This window comes from Engystomops pustulosus, chromosome 6 (assembly GCF_040894005.1).
Source record: "Engystomops pustulosus chromosome 6, aEngPut4.maternal, whole genome shotgun sequence".
NCBI lineage: Eukaryota > Metazoa > Chordata > Amphibia > Anura > Leptodactylidae > Engystomops > Engystomops pustulosus.
The window spans coordinates 44,531,647-44,547,609 of record NC_092416.1 but is presented as its reverse complement, the minus strand read 5'-3'; the positions used below and the strand labels follow the sequence as shown (position 1 = coordinate 44,547,609).

The following is a 15,963-nucleotide window of genomic DNA, read 5'->3' as shown; positions in this document are numbered from 1 at the left end:
CATGGCGGCTGCTATGGCTGCTACCGCTGTAGTTACGCCTCTGGAGGGTATGACAAAGAGGGGGTCCATAATGGGAGGGCATAACACAGGAAGGGGTAGTCAACAGTATATGAGGCACAGGAAGGAGGGCATTTTGGTATGTAGGGACTATTATGGGAGCATTTTTACAGTGTGGGGTGCATCAAAACTAGCTTGGGCACACTAGAGAGTGGGATAAAATTAAGATATGTGTGTATTGTACATATATATTCTGAATGTATATATGAAATTGTGTCTTTCTGCAAAGTGGGCACAGTTCGGAGCGTACGACATCCAGCAGGTTTGTGTTAATGGACAATGTCCTATACACTAAGGTCTCCAGCTAGGAGTTGCCAGGGAACAGGCGGCTAGAGGAGAGCAGAGGCTGTCGGTGTAGGCAGTACTACACTTTGTCAGAGTTATGGAACACCCTCCTGTGTCCCAGCAACCAGAGAAGCTGCTTCTACAGGGAAAAAAATGACTTCCTGCAGTGAGTGGATCTGTCACTATCACACAGGTGCCGCCAGGTTAGTGCTTGTGGGGGCGCAGTGCCAAAAATAAAAAGAAAATCACACACGATGGGGGAGGGGTGGCACTGAAAAGCCAGGATTGCTGGGGGAGTAAGCAAGTCGCTGCACATTAGCCTCTGCATGTGAAGGGTTACAGAATAGAAGTCTCCTTCCATTAACCCATTCACATCAATGTCTCCAAGGCATTGCAAGATTGTAAGCAAAGTTATAGAAAATCCCTCTAAATATACAAATGTATCTGCTGGTTATTCTCTATATCATCTTCACTGCTTGAGGACACAACTTTGGAGGATCAGGAACAAATGTTACATAAACGAGGAAAGGGTTAATGATGTCTTTTATTTTCTGAATGTACTAATAGCTTGTGCTCACCTCCTATGGGGGTAACAGTGAGAGGATGCAGTATTGCAACACTGTATCATACTGAGACGAAACTCTGCCCCCCCCCCCCCCTTATCGGTACATGGGTACAATACAATGGTCACCGGCTAGGCTCTGCTGCCTAGATTTACATATCAGCAGTGTCAGACTGGCTGACCTGGAGCCCATCGTGAAATAGATCTTGGGGGCCCACCTACTGCAACAGGGCAAAATTGCATGTGTAGATTGGATTCTAGTGATTTAGAAACACATTACAAACGGTTCGCAAAACACATGAGCTTTTTAAGTAGATACTTATATTTTGCATTGTTAATCATCATTATTAATGATTAACTGACAAAAAATATGGGCCCAGATTTACTAAAGCCGCCTTTGCGACAGTTTTCTGTCCAGGGGTGCCGGGTGGAGAGTGAGGGTACCCCCTCCGTCCACAGGTATGTAGATCCCACAGTCACAGCATTGAAACCCATCGGGTTAGCCTAAGGCCCCTTAGTGGTCGATGGAGAAATCTGTATGGATGTTCACTAAGCGGTTAAAGGTGTACCAGAAAAAAGTTGGTGCACTCTGCCAGAGCAGTGCAGGGGGCGCTAGATTCATGAATCTGTCGCACACTGCACCCCCTACAGCCAAACTGCACTGAGTACAAACAGCACTAGTTTTGATAAATCTGGGCCATGATGTTACTTTCACAACAGATGTGCGTTGATAAAAAAATGCATAATTGTTTTGCGTTGCGTTTTTTCTGAATGTGTTTGCAATGTGTTTTAATACACATTTCAAGCTCATCAGGATTAGCTCCTACTTGCACGCATATGAGGCGTGCCCTAAGTGCTTGCGTTTTGTAAGTAGAAACACGTTTTACTGCGTTAAAAAATTTTTTTTTGTCTTAACAGAAATACAGGAGTTACACCCCATATGCCTCAAATGCGTTTCTAAATGCAATCCAAGTGCATCGTGTGAACGCAGTTTTGAACCCGGTCACACATTGCATTTTGGAATACGTTTTTACAATGTGTTTCAAAACATAATGTAAATGCATCGGAAACGCATTGTGTGAACTCAGCCTTAGCCAGAACTTACATCTCCCTGCTGTGTCGGAGTGGCACGTGTGAGTAAGGTCGTTCAGGACATCTTCCCATGGTGTGGGCAGTGATAAGTACCTGGGAGATATGAGTCCTGGAATGAATGACTCTACTCCACAGAAGCAGCTCCGGCACCAGTGATGTCTCAATTGTGCTGTCTGGAGGCACTGAAGCATATATACACATCACATATCTATACAGATATAGAGAATATGCACATCAAATATACACACACACATACATCACATACAAATACAGTATATACATGCTATACACATGCAATATATTCACACCCAATACACACCCAATACCCCAGATGCCAGGGCCCCCGGACACTGTGGGCACCAAAGCAGCTGCTATGGCTGCTACCCCCATAGTTACACCCCTGGTTGCATCATTTGCCTGACCACATTAGCTCCTTCAATTAGCTGGGGCTCTGTCTCTTCTCCTGGTATTGATGGTCAAGCCTAAGAACAGATCATGAAAATAGTCTGGAGCGTTCTTCTACTGTGAATTTTTAATATATTTAAGAGCCAATCACAATTTTTTTGGCCATAGAACATATACTATTGGAACTATACCCCTGTCTAAACAATTTGTTTGGCCAGGAAAGAAAAGAGGCTATAAAACCCACCAATAGTCACCTGCTTGTCTTGAATTTCAGGATTTTTGATGTGAAGCAGGCATCTTTGCTTTTCCTTTGTACTGTGATAATATCTCCTATATAAAGAGAGTTCTTGTGGAACAAAGGGATGACCCTGGAGCCTGGTCCGTTTTCGGTTTCTATTAATAGACCCTGAAGAAATCTGATTTGTGTGAGAAAACAGAAGCGTTGTACGTCTCAGTCTGCTAAAGAAGCCTAAGGTGTGGATGTCATATGAGGAAACGGCTCAGCTACCTCTTTCCTGTGATCAGATGACACCTTTATCAGGCACATTGTACTTGGGGCTTCTTAGGTTATAGAGTTGATTTTGGTGCCAGGGTCTAGTCTTATAAGTATAAATCCTTGTATATGTACAATTTTGTATTTGATGAAATGGGATTCAGAAAATAGATTTGAAAAATCATCTGGAAATAGAGATTCTAGTAAGGTAATATGAAGGCTAGAACTACATGGTGGCTTATGTCCACAATACACACATGTCATGTGTCCGGTTGCAGAAAGGTTGGATTGATACAGATTGACACGTTTTGAGGTCCTAGTAGCTGGTGGAACATAGTGGACAACAATAGACGGGAGCTATAGCTCTAGTCCTGACGTGGACTTTCATGCAACTCTTTGAGAACCTTTTTGTGAACCTTCACATCACCCCGAATCACTTGGCCTTATGCATGAGACCATAGAAATACATGAGACTACGTGCTATCTGTTGGACCAACGGATAGCACATGGTCACAAACAACAGTTATGTGCATGAGCAAATGAAGAATCAGCAGAAAATATAGCTGAGACTATAGGTAAAAGTAGGTTAGTGCTATCTGGTGACTTATGGCCACACTACACACTTCTCAGGCGCCCAGTTGAGGAAGGGTTGGATTTAAAGGGATAGAGCTACTGATAAAACTCTAGTTTCAGACTAGTAATAGGATAAAGTGGTCACATGCTGTTCACATGACTGCTGCAGCCTCTGTGTACAAATAGGCAGGGGCGTAACTATGAGAGGCAGGGCCCCATAGCAGACTTCTCATTGGTGCCCCCTCTACTCCCACATCAAATATACATATTTGTGTACTCACACATTTATACACTCTTATACACGTACACACATTTATACACTTATTCGGATACATTTATGCACTGATCTATACATTTATGTGCACACATGTATGCACTGATATACACATTTATATACAGATAAATACACTTATACACTTACACAGATCTGCAGGAATTAGAGGTGAGAGATACCTAGTCTCGCCGCCCTTCTGTCCCCTCCATGTCCCCTGACATTTGTTATATGAGCTCCTGATTTATGCTGTGTACTTTGGAAGATGTGCTGTACATGTGCAGCATAATATATATATATATATCAAAAAATGGTGGCACTCCATGTTCTTGTGAAAAAAGAATTCTTTTATTCCAAAAGTGCTACGTTTCAGCTCCCATATCTGGAGCCTTTCTGAAGGTTGAGCACCCGATATTTTCTTAACTGGTGCAGCTGAATTGTTTTAATTTCTTTCTTTCTCTCTCTCTCTCTCTCTCTCTCTCTCTCTCTCTCTATATATATATATATATATATGTATATATATATATATATATATATATATATATATATATGTGTACACCCTGCATTCTTTGGTGTGTCAAGTTGGATGCTGGAGCCCCCTGACACTGCGGACCCCATAGCAGCTACTATGCAAAGCCTAAAGCAATAATATGCATTAAACCCTTACCATAGAGAATGCTGAAAAAAATGCATAAAAATGAGAAATATTAAGAATTGTCCATGTGCACCACAAGATCAGCCATGTCCGTCTTCCTTCTCAATGTTCTTTGCCCGACTGTAAGATAACTGGGTGGTCAGAAGCTTCCTTTTTGTTTTTTGGGGCAAAAATATAGTCAAAGCATAACTGTAAAGTTACTGACAAAAAATAGTGTTAGCACAGCTGGAGAAAGCCTTTGATAACAATTTCAACAATACCTGTATTATGCTGCTGGCTTCTTCCTATGCTGAGCTATATTTAGTATTTTTAACATTAGATTTCGTTTCAGCTATTCCTGATGTGGGTGGGCACTTCCAGGTAGCCAGAACAGGACAGCATGTTTGTAATTGGCCGGCCTGAAGCATGTGATGAGTCACATGCTTGTGACATCACTACCGGTCCTACAGCCCCTCTCAACAAGCCACCTGTCATCTCTAGTTGTACTATAAGGTTTCCCATGGCAACAGAAAGCATGGCAAATGGAGATTAGCCTGGGGGGGGGGCAAGGTGAAACCTCTGCATTATAATAAATTAGAGAATTGCATATTTTTGCTTAGTGCAGAGTCAGGCAAAAGATTTTATACTTTACAGTACTAAAAGCTTTAACCATTGATAAAACGTCATCGCTCCGATCATTAGCAGCCAATGATGGAAAAGATCAGCAGAACCTTGTGTTCTCTTTAGGATTTCTACAAGGCAGCTAATTCAGGATCATGTAGAAAACGGCATCTGGATTTCTTGTTTACATTCATTTCTATTTTTAATAACCTAAAGCGGATCAGACATGATACATTATAAACATGAGGGAAATTTATCTTTTATCCCGCATTTGTGCATGTCTTTTCTAAAGTGTTTCCTATGCCGGTTTGTGACTTTTTACAAATTATTTACACCAAAATTGCAACTTTTTCATACATCCACATCTTGATTTTAAAGGGGACCTGTCACCCATAAATGGGGCACTAGGAGCTGCTTACTTAAACAAACGCCGCAGTGTTAGAAGGATAGTGCTACCGGAAACCTGCGGCGGAGTACAATGTAATCGTCGGAGCGCTTGCAAAGCAGTCTGACATATTCATGAGGGGGTGGTCCGAGGTGCTGCCTCTTCCCCGGACCGCCCTGCTCGCTCCATAGGCCCGCGGTGACTGCCGTGCATCATGCAGCAGTCACCGCCCCTAACCACTCCCCAACCCCGCCCCCTCATGAATACATTGGACTGCTTGGCGAGGTAATGCTATGCTTCTAACACTGCGGCGTTTGTTTAAGCACTAGGAGCTGCTTACTTTAGTATGCAGCTCCTAGTGCCTGATTTATGGGTGACAGGTCCTCTTTAAAGATATATCAGGTGCAGCACTGAAAAATTCTTGTGCGGCTAACTTTGCTAGGTGAGTCCAAAAGACGCAAATTATGCACAAATTTACAAATGTGCAAAAAAAGTTGCAAATGTTAGAGTAAAAAAGAGAAATAAATGGACTTTCGTGGACTTTCATTATTGCGAAATGTAATAAATTATAAAATAACTCCTTCTTACCTGTTAAATCCCCTGCTGCTCCAAAGCTTCACTGGTCCCTACTGGTTGTTGATGCAGGGAATCACTGGTCTCATCAGTGATGCTTTTCCTATTATACAACGTGATGTTTTTTCAAGCAATAGAAAGTGATCGCTGAGGGTTTCAGCCGCCCGATCTATGGTAATCACATGATCGCCGATAGGTTTCCAGCCAAGACAACCCTCTTAGAAGTAAGTTGACCATGGCTTACCCCATTTCAGATAGAATATAATAATCAGCTCTGACAGAATATAAATTAGCAATCTGACTTCTGGCCAAAAGTAAGTTTTCCGTCCCCTCCATTGTATTGAGGCACATTTCATAACCTAAGCGCTATATGAAATTTCATCCAAGAAAGTAACACAGATACCTCACACTGCTCAGTTTATGTGCAGGAGATCTGCTTTTGGCAAGTGCAAAATGTTCCTTCAGATTAGAAAGTTATGAGCCATCGTCTGCTTTTCATTTTCCTTCATGCCAGCAGGTTTTTTTTTTTCCTTTCCTTTTAATAAGAAACTTGGCATGTCAGTTCTTTGGTTTCCAGTATAGGTAGATTGGATTTCATCCAGTTCATTGTCTTTCATGTTGTATTCACACTTGCCCTTTTCTGGGTATACAATGACCTGCAAAGGAGCAGAACAAGAAAGCAACTTAAACTGAGATCATTCCACCAGAAGAAACACAACGCAGCTGGCAGAACCAGCGTGTGAAAAATATCTTGTAGGTACAGTCGGAGTAGGTTTTGGTGACTCATTCTTCTCCATTTCACCTGTAGCCAAAAATTTCTGCCTAAAACTAGTGAAAATGTATATATGAGTCATTAATCCTTCCGTTTGACCATGTATTAAATCCCAAGATGGGAGAAACCATATTAAGTCATAAGAAAAAAAAAAGTAAAAAGCAAGGCAGGTTAAAAAAAAAAAATTCCGATAAGACACATCACACAAAATTTATTGTGACAAAAATGAAGCCAAAAAGAGGAAAATCCATGTTTAATAAACTAAATACTCCCCCCATCCCAGGAATAAACAGCATTTAAACCACTTTTATCAGCGGTAACTTGAAGCCATTGGGGCTCATTTACTAAGGGTCTGCGGGACCGCGATTCCATCGGGTTTCTCAAATATTTCTGATGTGCGCCAAAATGCCCTTGGGTATTTGGCGCACGCGATCGCATTGTGGCACACCGGCGCCAGCATGCATGCGACACAAATCGGGGGGGGGGGAGGGGGCTTGGCCGTCACACAACTCAACGGATTTGGACAAATTGCGGAATTTAAAAAAAGAATTGTGTCGCAAGATCAGCACTCACGTGCACCAGGAAGAAGCAGGTGAACACCAACGGACCATGAGCTAAGTAAGTCGCGGCAGACTCGACTACTTGTCGGACAACGCACAGCGGGATCGCGACAGGACCGGGTAAGTAAATGTGCACCATTGCTTTTTTAGTGAGGGGAATAACAAAGTGTCCTAGCAAGAGTCCTAGCTCTCTTCTGTGGGAATAGAGCAGCAGAGTACATGCTCGACCTTGTAGGTGTCCCTAACTTGTGAGTGGTTGGGGTTCCAGCTATTGGATCCATACCGATAACCTCCTCCACATCCTTTGGATAGGGGATAATTTCTTAACTTGGAACAACCCATTTAAGGTTATGTGTTCATGCACAGGTCTCTTATGGCCTCACCTTAGCAATTCAGTTGGGTTGAGGTATGAACTGTGACTTGGATCTTGACTCTTTTCTTTTTCAGCCATTCTGTTGTAAATTTTATTGTGTGCTCAAGATCATTCTCCTGTTGTATGACCCAGTTTTAGTCAATATTTAACAGTTGGATGGATGGTCTCACTTTTGACTTTGGAATACTTTAGTATACAGGGAAGTCAATAAATGGATGGTGCCCGATCATTGCGCAAATTATAAGCATCATCAAAGGTGGAATCCACATGACATGACGTAAATTCGTTATGATAGGTATGAGTCCTAAATTGGGGACCCACACTTAAATTTAGAATCAAAATCCCACAGCCTGACCTTTCTTCGGGGTGGGGGAGTAAATGTAGAGAATCACAAATATGTGTGAAACATTCAGTATTTAATTGTATGTTGGCTGGTGCCATGGATTTTTGGGTCGTTGCAGTACAGGTCTCAGACAGGAGATCTACTCAAATATGGAAATATTCTTTTAACCATCATCTTTTCCATTGTTATAGTTGTTAAAGTTTTGTCTGTGGCTCATAAAATAGTGTACAGAGACTTGCCATAAATTTCAGGGAGCTGGTTGTTGGTTGAACATTCGTTCAGTCGACAGCTATTCCTGTGTTTTCCCAAAGGTGATAGGGGAGTAAGCTGATGCCAGACACCTATGACAACGCTCTGTTTCTGAAAACAATGGTCTGTCGCCGAGAACAAAAGAATAAGGCATGAAGAAATTCAACATAACCAAGCCCCACCAGCATCTGTTATTGTAGAAAAATAAGGACAACCTTATGCACATTAGGTTTAGCGGCCGCATATCTAAGGGTAGGGTGAATGAAACTTTCCGGCTGAATAAAATTATTTTTAGAAGTGCACATCCCTCTGTCAACTTCCCTTGTTCTCAATTGTGAAGTAACCTTTGTTCTAGGGCCGTAGGTAAACAAGTTTAAGTTTTTTAAATTTTGACCCGTGGTAAGAAGCACAATTTTCATACAGTGGTAGAGTAGCATGTCTCCACTATAGCCATTATTGGCTACAAAGTCACATGACATAATCCCCTGACCACAGTCACATGACCTAATCTTTTGGCCACAATCACATGACCTAATTATTTGATCACTTGATACAGGGGATATAAGAGTCTTTTTAAAATTTGGATATGAACCACCTTCCAGCGGTTACTCCGGGGAAATGCTTACATGAAGGCAAACAGTTCAAGGTAGAAATTATTACTATTTTTACAATGCTCATGCTTTTTCTTTTCGCCCTCAGATAACCACATAGTAAGATGGCCGAAATGCAATATATATGGAACTGAAATCTCCCAAAATGCAACTAAAGAGCAGTCCATCTGAGCCAAAGGAACAATTGTATCCTACATCAAACCAACCTTCCGAGCCGGTGGGAATCAAAAGACATGAAAGGCAAAGTACTACAAAGGGTGATATGCAAGAAGCAACAACATCTGCAACCAACGAGTGGTCAGAAAATAATTGTCCACAGGAAAAAAGCCATGATGAAGCCACAAGCCATGCCGTGAAGGTTTCAAGGACTTCAAGAAAAAGACTTTCCACGGCAAGGAAGAAGAAGGGTCGCCAGCTTGGCTCAGACTCACACATTTTGGGTAGGTTAAGAGATTTATTTATTAATATTAACAAAATAGTTAAATATATAATGAATCATGTCATTCCAAAAGATTTTTTTTTGCTTGTAGACAAAGCTTTCACCATTTTCATGACACCAAATTTCAGTCTTAGACCTTGAAATATTTTCATGGAATGTGTTCTACTTTGAATTTTCTTTTAAGGAGGATATCTATTTTTTACTTGGTGTAGTGGTTCTGGGGATATACTTTCTCAAAACCTTAATTATTATTCAATGTGTGGTACAACCTTGGTTTCATGACTTGGCTTGGCTTCCAACTTGCATCCCATGTCTTCATATCAACAAAATAGGTGGCAGGATCTCTTCAGACATATTACTATTCTATATTTCACTCCTCTATAACATAACTTAAAGGGGTATTCCCATCTGGGCATTCACATTTAAATACATTTATTTTCCATATGTAAACATTTGTTCAATTGGATGTTATTAAAAAAATGTTCTTGTGTGAAGATAATTTCTCATAAATGTAGGATTGTTGTCCCTTAGAAAAGAGATAGCTTCCTCGGATACCACCACCCCGCGCTCTGGCAGCGGTGGCCAGACTTGCGCTATTGAGCCCTGGCTGACCACCCGGATTCAGCGATCATTACCACAAGACGGCTGTGCGACCATATGAATGCATTTATGAGAAACTGCTGTTCTGTTCATGGTTTCTATGTGCCTGCTACACTGGCCCTTAAAGAATCTAAGAACCTTACTTTCTGCACCTTACTTTCTATAAAGGAGCTTCTCCCACAGGACACTGACCCTACAAAGGTTCCAGTGGTCTACTTAGTAGAGGATGGGCCCCCTAGCTCCACTTACCCCTTAGAAATATACATACATATATACACAACATATATACAGCTTATACACACATACATATACACCCCTGCATCATATACACAGACACACAGCATGTACATACACATTTAGAACATATACACATCACAAATACACACACAGGGGGAGATTTATCATGCTACCTTAGAGTAAGAATGTGCTTCATTGCCCATGGCAACCAATTACGGCTCCCCTTTAAAATATTCATGAATACTGGTAAAATGATAGCTGAGCTGTCATTGGTTTCCATGGGCAACTAAGCACATTCTTAGTCTTAGGCAGCTTGATAAATCGCCCCCAAATAACATATTCACACTGACACTGTGGGCCCTATAGCTTCTGCTATGGCTGCTACCCCTGTAGTTACGCCCCTAAAAGTTCCTTGCTCTTGCTATGCATTTTGTTGTCTGTTTAGCTTCCTGATTTTGTATCTGTAACCTGCCTGACCAATTCCTGATGCCGATCTTGTATTTGTGCTCTGCCACCTGCCTTGCCTGCTTTTGGACCTCTCATTCTTGCCTCTGATGTCTATTACTTTCTTAGTCACCTGTTTTGTCTGTCCTGGTTTTAATCTGTTCCTGGACTCTAATAATGTGCTTTGTTCCTTATTTTGTTAGTCCTGGTTTAAACCTTTTCTGGAATCTAATTTATGACTTATGCCGCCTGTTTTAGTTTTGGGGTGTATTTTGATTCCTTTGTCCTGTTTTGGTTCTTGTTTTGTCTGTTCTGTTTTTAGCTTTCTTTATACAAGTACATTGGCTCCTTGATACTTCTCCTGCTCTCTTGTCATGTGCTTTGTCTGTGGACCAACATTTCTTTCCCATTTGGTAAGTTTTAACAAATACCAAGACTAATTTTGGAAGAATCATCCAGACAGTCTTTTGCAACAAAGCAATGCAGAAAAAACGAGATCCCATGAAGCATTTGGGGGGTTTAGATTTCCACATTCAGGGGAACCTTGGATTACAAACATAATTTGGAACATGCTTGTTATCCAAATCGCTCGTATAGCAAAGCAAGTTTTCGCATAGGAAATCATGGAAACACAGACGATTAATTCCACAGCCCTAATTTATTTGGTCATGTTTAGTACTAGCCCCTTTATTGCATTGTGTTATACAATTTTGTGAGAGATGTACAGTAGAGGGCTCACATGTTGTAAACCTAGTTGGAATTTTTGAAAAATTAGTCTTGCAAACCACTTGCAGACCAAGATACTTTTAAGCCAAGGTTCCTTTGTACTCAAAATCTGAAATTCCTTTAGATTTATGCAATGCACCATACGTTGAGCACAAAAAAATGGTCTAAAGGAACCATAAGGGCCTAGACGGAGATGTGAAATAAATGAAAGTGTACTTACCCTGCTCCAGCTCCTGGTGCTGTTCTGGTATTTTTGGTTTTTGGTACTGCGACTGCCCAGAAGTTTCGGGTTCTGGGGACCAACAAGTGGCCTCCTGGGACCTGGGGACAACAAAGGAAGTGACATCCTGTAGTCACAGAACAAGATGTCCGGTGGTCCAAGGAGGCCATCTGTTAGCCAGAGCAGGTCCCATAAGCTCCTGGGACCTCCATCCCAAAACAAGAAATATTGGAAAGAAGCCGGAACCACTTCCCAGTCCCGGGCTAATGCATTTTTTGCCACCCCTTCCCTGGCCCCCACTGGGTTCTCCAATATTATTACATCATGTTGTGTCAGATCACACATAGAACATCACTGTGACAAAGTTGATTCATATTCGGCCAGTTTCATGTAAACCTATGTATATAAGGGGTAATGATAAATCTGGCCAGTGTTTAAATTGTGCATGTAGCAGAACATTTCTTATGATTCTCCAGTCATTTATAGAACATCTATAACATGTAGAGACTGTAGAGAACGCCTGAAAATAAGTCTTATTACTATGTAGCTAAGAAGCTATAAAAAGGCAGGGAATATAATCCGGGCTTCACCATACCGTGAAGTGTTAAAGGAAAAGAAACCCACTAATCAGCTTTTCGGCCAGTAAAGCTTGTTATAACTAAGTCCCCTGATTATAGAGAAGGAGAAGAGCGCTGTTCTTCCTCATTATGCTATAAGGTGAGTCATGGCAGCCACTACGGGAGCCACGTAATGCTCTACCAGGCCTATTTATAACCACTGCCGGATGACATCTATATTCCCGGATTGGCATCCAGCCTTATTCTATCTACAGTAGTTGTATTATCAGGAATATGATTTGATTTGCTGTGAATTCTGCTTAAACTCACTAAAACCTACATTTCCGCTAGGATGTTCCCTGTGAGAGGAACCAATTATATAGGTGATATTTACCTAGAGATTTATTGGAGTGTTTGCATTAGTTTTCTGTCTGACTTTGCATTTAAAAGAAGGGGCAAACCGCTTGCACATGTATTTATGAAGTGTCAGCGCCAGTTTTGTGTTGCGGTTGCTCTGTGTCCACTGCGCCACAAAATTCTGCACATAAATGGGCCAATTTGGAACGTGCACCCTATTTATTACTGCGACTCGACTTGTGAATTGTGTCTCTTGCTCTATGTTGAAGGTGCACCAAAAAAAGATGGTGCCACTTCCTGAGCAGTGCAGGGCGCTCCAGATTACTGAAGACCAGTATTCAATATTCTTTCAGTAGTACAGTAGTACAAAGAATACGCTACTTTTGATAAATATAGGCCACTATGTACAAACTGTTCATCTCATCCTGCTCTATAACTTGCCTCCAGCAGATAGGATACCATGCACAATCTGTTTTGTTCCTTCCACTGTTTAGCATTTTCCTGGGTATAAGACAGGATTACCCATGTGACAATTTCCTTTAAAAAGGGATCTTCATGGTAATGCCACACCTGTACTAGATGACTCTTTGCTAGGCCTCTCTGAGTGATAGATAGATAGATAGATAGATAGATAGATAGATAGATAGATAGATAGATAGATAGATAGATAGATAGATAGATAGATAGATAGATAGATAGATAGAGACAGGAGGTGGATAGCTCTTTTCTGTACAGAAGTAATAAGGTCCCTGTGCACAGATTTTTTTAGGGGAATTATGAGCAGAAAATCCACTGTGGATTACAATAGCTTTAAAATCTTTTGAATATATCTATGTATTAATCACAATGGGCAATGACCTCTTTACAACAGAAAGTAATGCCTGCAATGCATCCGTGAATCTGCCGGAAGCCATCAGGACATGGACCTCACCGGATGTCCTTTGTCCAGCCAGTGGTGGATTAAGGGCTCCAAGAGCCTGCAGCGGTACAAAGATTCTGGGCCCTGCACCAATTAAAATAATCTACTCTTAATACAATAAGATACCAATACAGTACTGGAAGCAATCCTACAATATCAATTTATTACCAGTGGTGACATTCTGACCATAGCAGGCACCTGCTATAGCCTCTCGCTGCTGCACGGCCTGCAGCTGAATCCTGTAGCGGGTTCCTGTACGGTCATGATGTCACCACTGCGCTTTTGGGGAGGCACATGGCTGGATCAGTTATATATAAATTATAAATATAGTTTCTGTATGCTTTTACTACCCCTAGACCACCTCCCCCACAGGACCACTCTTGAAAAAAATGTTAAAGCCCCAGACAACCAGGGCTGATTCTAGCCTTTATGCTTCCTGAGGCAAAACTTGAAAATGCTGCTCTCCCCGCACCCGATGATGCCACCTTACACACTAGTAGTCAGTCAGTGATACAGATATTAGTGACCTCTAGCATCTAGTACCTTACAGGTGATGATCTGTTCCACCAGGAAGAGGACTTCTTTATGATTTCTTCCGGCCATGGTTTTTCTCTGCTGAATTCATAGTCAAAAGTCTTCAGCTCTAAGCAGCACAACACCACACTGCGCCCCTAAAAATTTAATGGAGCATGTTCCTAATATATATCATCCTCTCAACATGACTTAACACACTATTCCCCACATAAAACATCCTTTATGTAGTCATCCGAATAAATTATAGTTCATACAGCTCCCACAATACATTAGGTGCTCCTATTTAGCCTCCCCCAATAGTACACAGTCTGCCCAAGTAGTACACAGCCTCCCCCTGTATACACATCCTTTCCTATATACACAGCCCCCCTGTATACCCAGTCCCCATATATATACAGCCTCCCCTGTATACACAGCCCCCCTATATACACAGCCTCCCTGTATAAACAGGCAAGTTATCCACATGATGCCATACGCTGTACATATAAACACACATACACATAGCATAACCCATAACACAATATGCAGCTACACATTACTGACACACACTTACACTTCCAGCCCAAGGTCAATAGAGGCCCAAGGTCAAGGTCTTATATTCAACTGTTGTACATAGAGATCTGATGCAGAATAATTCTTTTCTCGCTTTATATCAGTACTATTTACTCGCTGATTGGGAGTATTATTTGGCCACTGTACAGTAGTAATATGAGAACTATGTTTCCGTGGTAATATTAATTTATCGAATTGTGATAATATTTAGTCACTGTATATAGTGGTATTATTCAGTCAATGGGGCAGATTTACTTACCCAGTCCATTCGCGATCCAGCGGCGCGTTCTCTGCGGTGGATTCGGGTCTGGCCGGGATTCATTAAGGCAGTTCCTCCGACTTCCACCAGGTGGCACTGCTGCGCTGAAGTTCCCCGAAAAGCACTGAAGTACACTGGCCTATTCCTAGTGAAGGTAAGTGCGAGCCCCGCGACAATTTTTTTTTAAATGCGGCAGTTTTTCCGAATCCGTCGGGTTTTCGTTCGGCCACGCCCCCGATTTCCGTCACGTGCATGGCAGCGGCGATGCGCCACAATCTGATCGCGTGCGCTAAAATCCCGGGGCAATTCAGGGAAAATCGGCGCAAAACTGAAATATTCGGGTAACACGTCGGGAAAACGCGAATCAGGCCCTTAGTAAATGACCCCCAATGTATGTTGCTATTAGGGTGTGGTTACAAACACAGCACTAGGGTACTAGGGGGGCCTCTGCTCGATCATGTATTCATTTATATAAAAAAGTAAGTGATCGGTAACCAGAACCAGAATTGTTTTAATGCAGGACACCAGGTTCTGGTTACTGACCGCATACGTTTCCATTGCTCACGCATACGTGAGCAGGCCGAGACCCACCCGGTACTCTAGTGCTACTTGTGACCGCGCCCTTAATTGGAAACAATTAACAATTGGTGTAAATAAGCCACTTCTTACTCAGTCACCTAATGGAAGTATTATTAGGTCACTGATATGGTGATGCTGTCAGGTCACTGGTGTAATAAATAATTTGGTCATTGTATGGTGGTATCATTTATTCACTACATGGTAGTAGTCAGTCAATGTATCACCATTATTTGGTGGTATTAGGCGCTGCACGGTCACAAAATACTGGTAGCTTGAAGTAACTATTTTGGTATAATCCACCTATTGTATGGTACTATTATTTATATACTGTTACAGTCAATCCAGTAACCGCTCACAGCACCCAATGGGAGACACAGTGGAATTACTGCTGCAGCTATAGGTATTTGTTAGCACTGCATACAATAGTATAATAGCAGCAGTATACCCGCCATGTGGACATCAGTCGGAATGTAATCCCACAGTTACATCTTCAGAGACATTGCATTGTATTTGGGAGGGAGTCATTTTTGTCATTGCTTTTCCCATAACCAATATTTGTTTGGTGCTGACACAAGCTTCAGGTCAGAGGATGTATTGTTGTATGTACCAACAAGCTGGCACAGACAGATATGGCGGTGGAGAAATAATTCTTCAGTAGGGTTTTTGTTCTCTCTACAGATG

At 41.8% G+C, this 15,963-nt stretch overlaps 1 protein-coding gene across 4 annotated transcripts in view; it reads left to right on the top strand.

Annotated features, from left to right (window-relative positions):
- The first annotated feature begins 405 nt into the window (after positions 1-405).
- The window catches only part of TTLL10 (tubulin tyrosine ligase like 10), a 40,602-nt gene continuing 25,044 nt past the window's right edge, over positions 406-15,963 (top strand). Inside the window, exons 1-2 of one of the 4 annotated variants that reach the window (XM_072155879.1) lie at positions 406-545; positions 8,948-9,299. In XM_072155879.1, the coding sequence (XP_072011980.1) occupies positions 8,984-9,299 (316 nt within the window). In that variant the 5' untranslated portion in view covers positions 406-545; positions 8,948-8,983. Of the gene's footprint in view, positions 546-3,382; positions 3,480-8,947; positions 9,300-15,963 lie in introns of those variants that run through there. The other 3 variants (XM_072155878.1, XM_072155880.1, XM_072155881.1) reach the window with 3 other exon arrangements.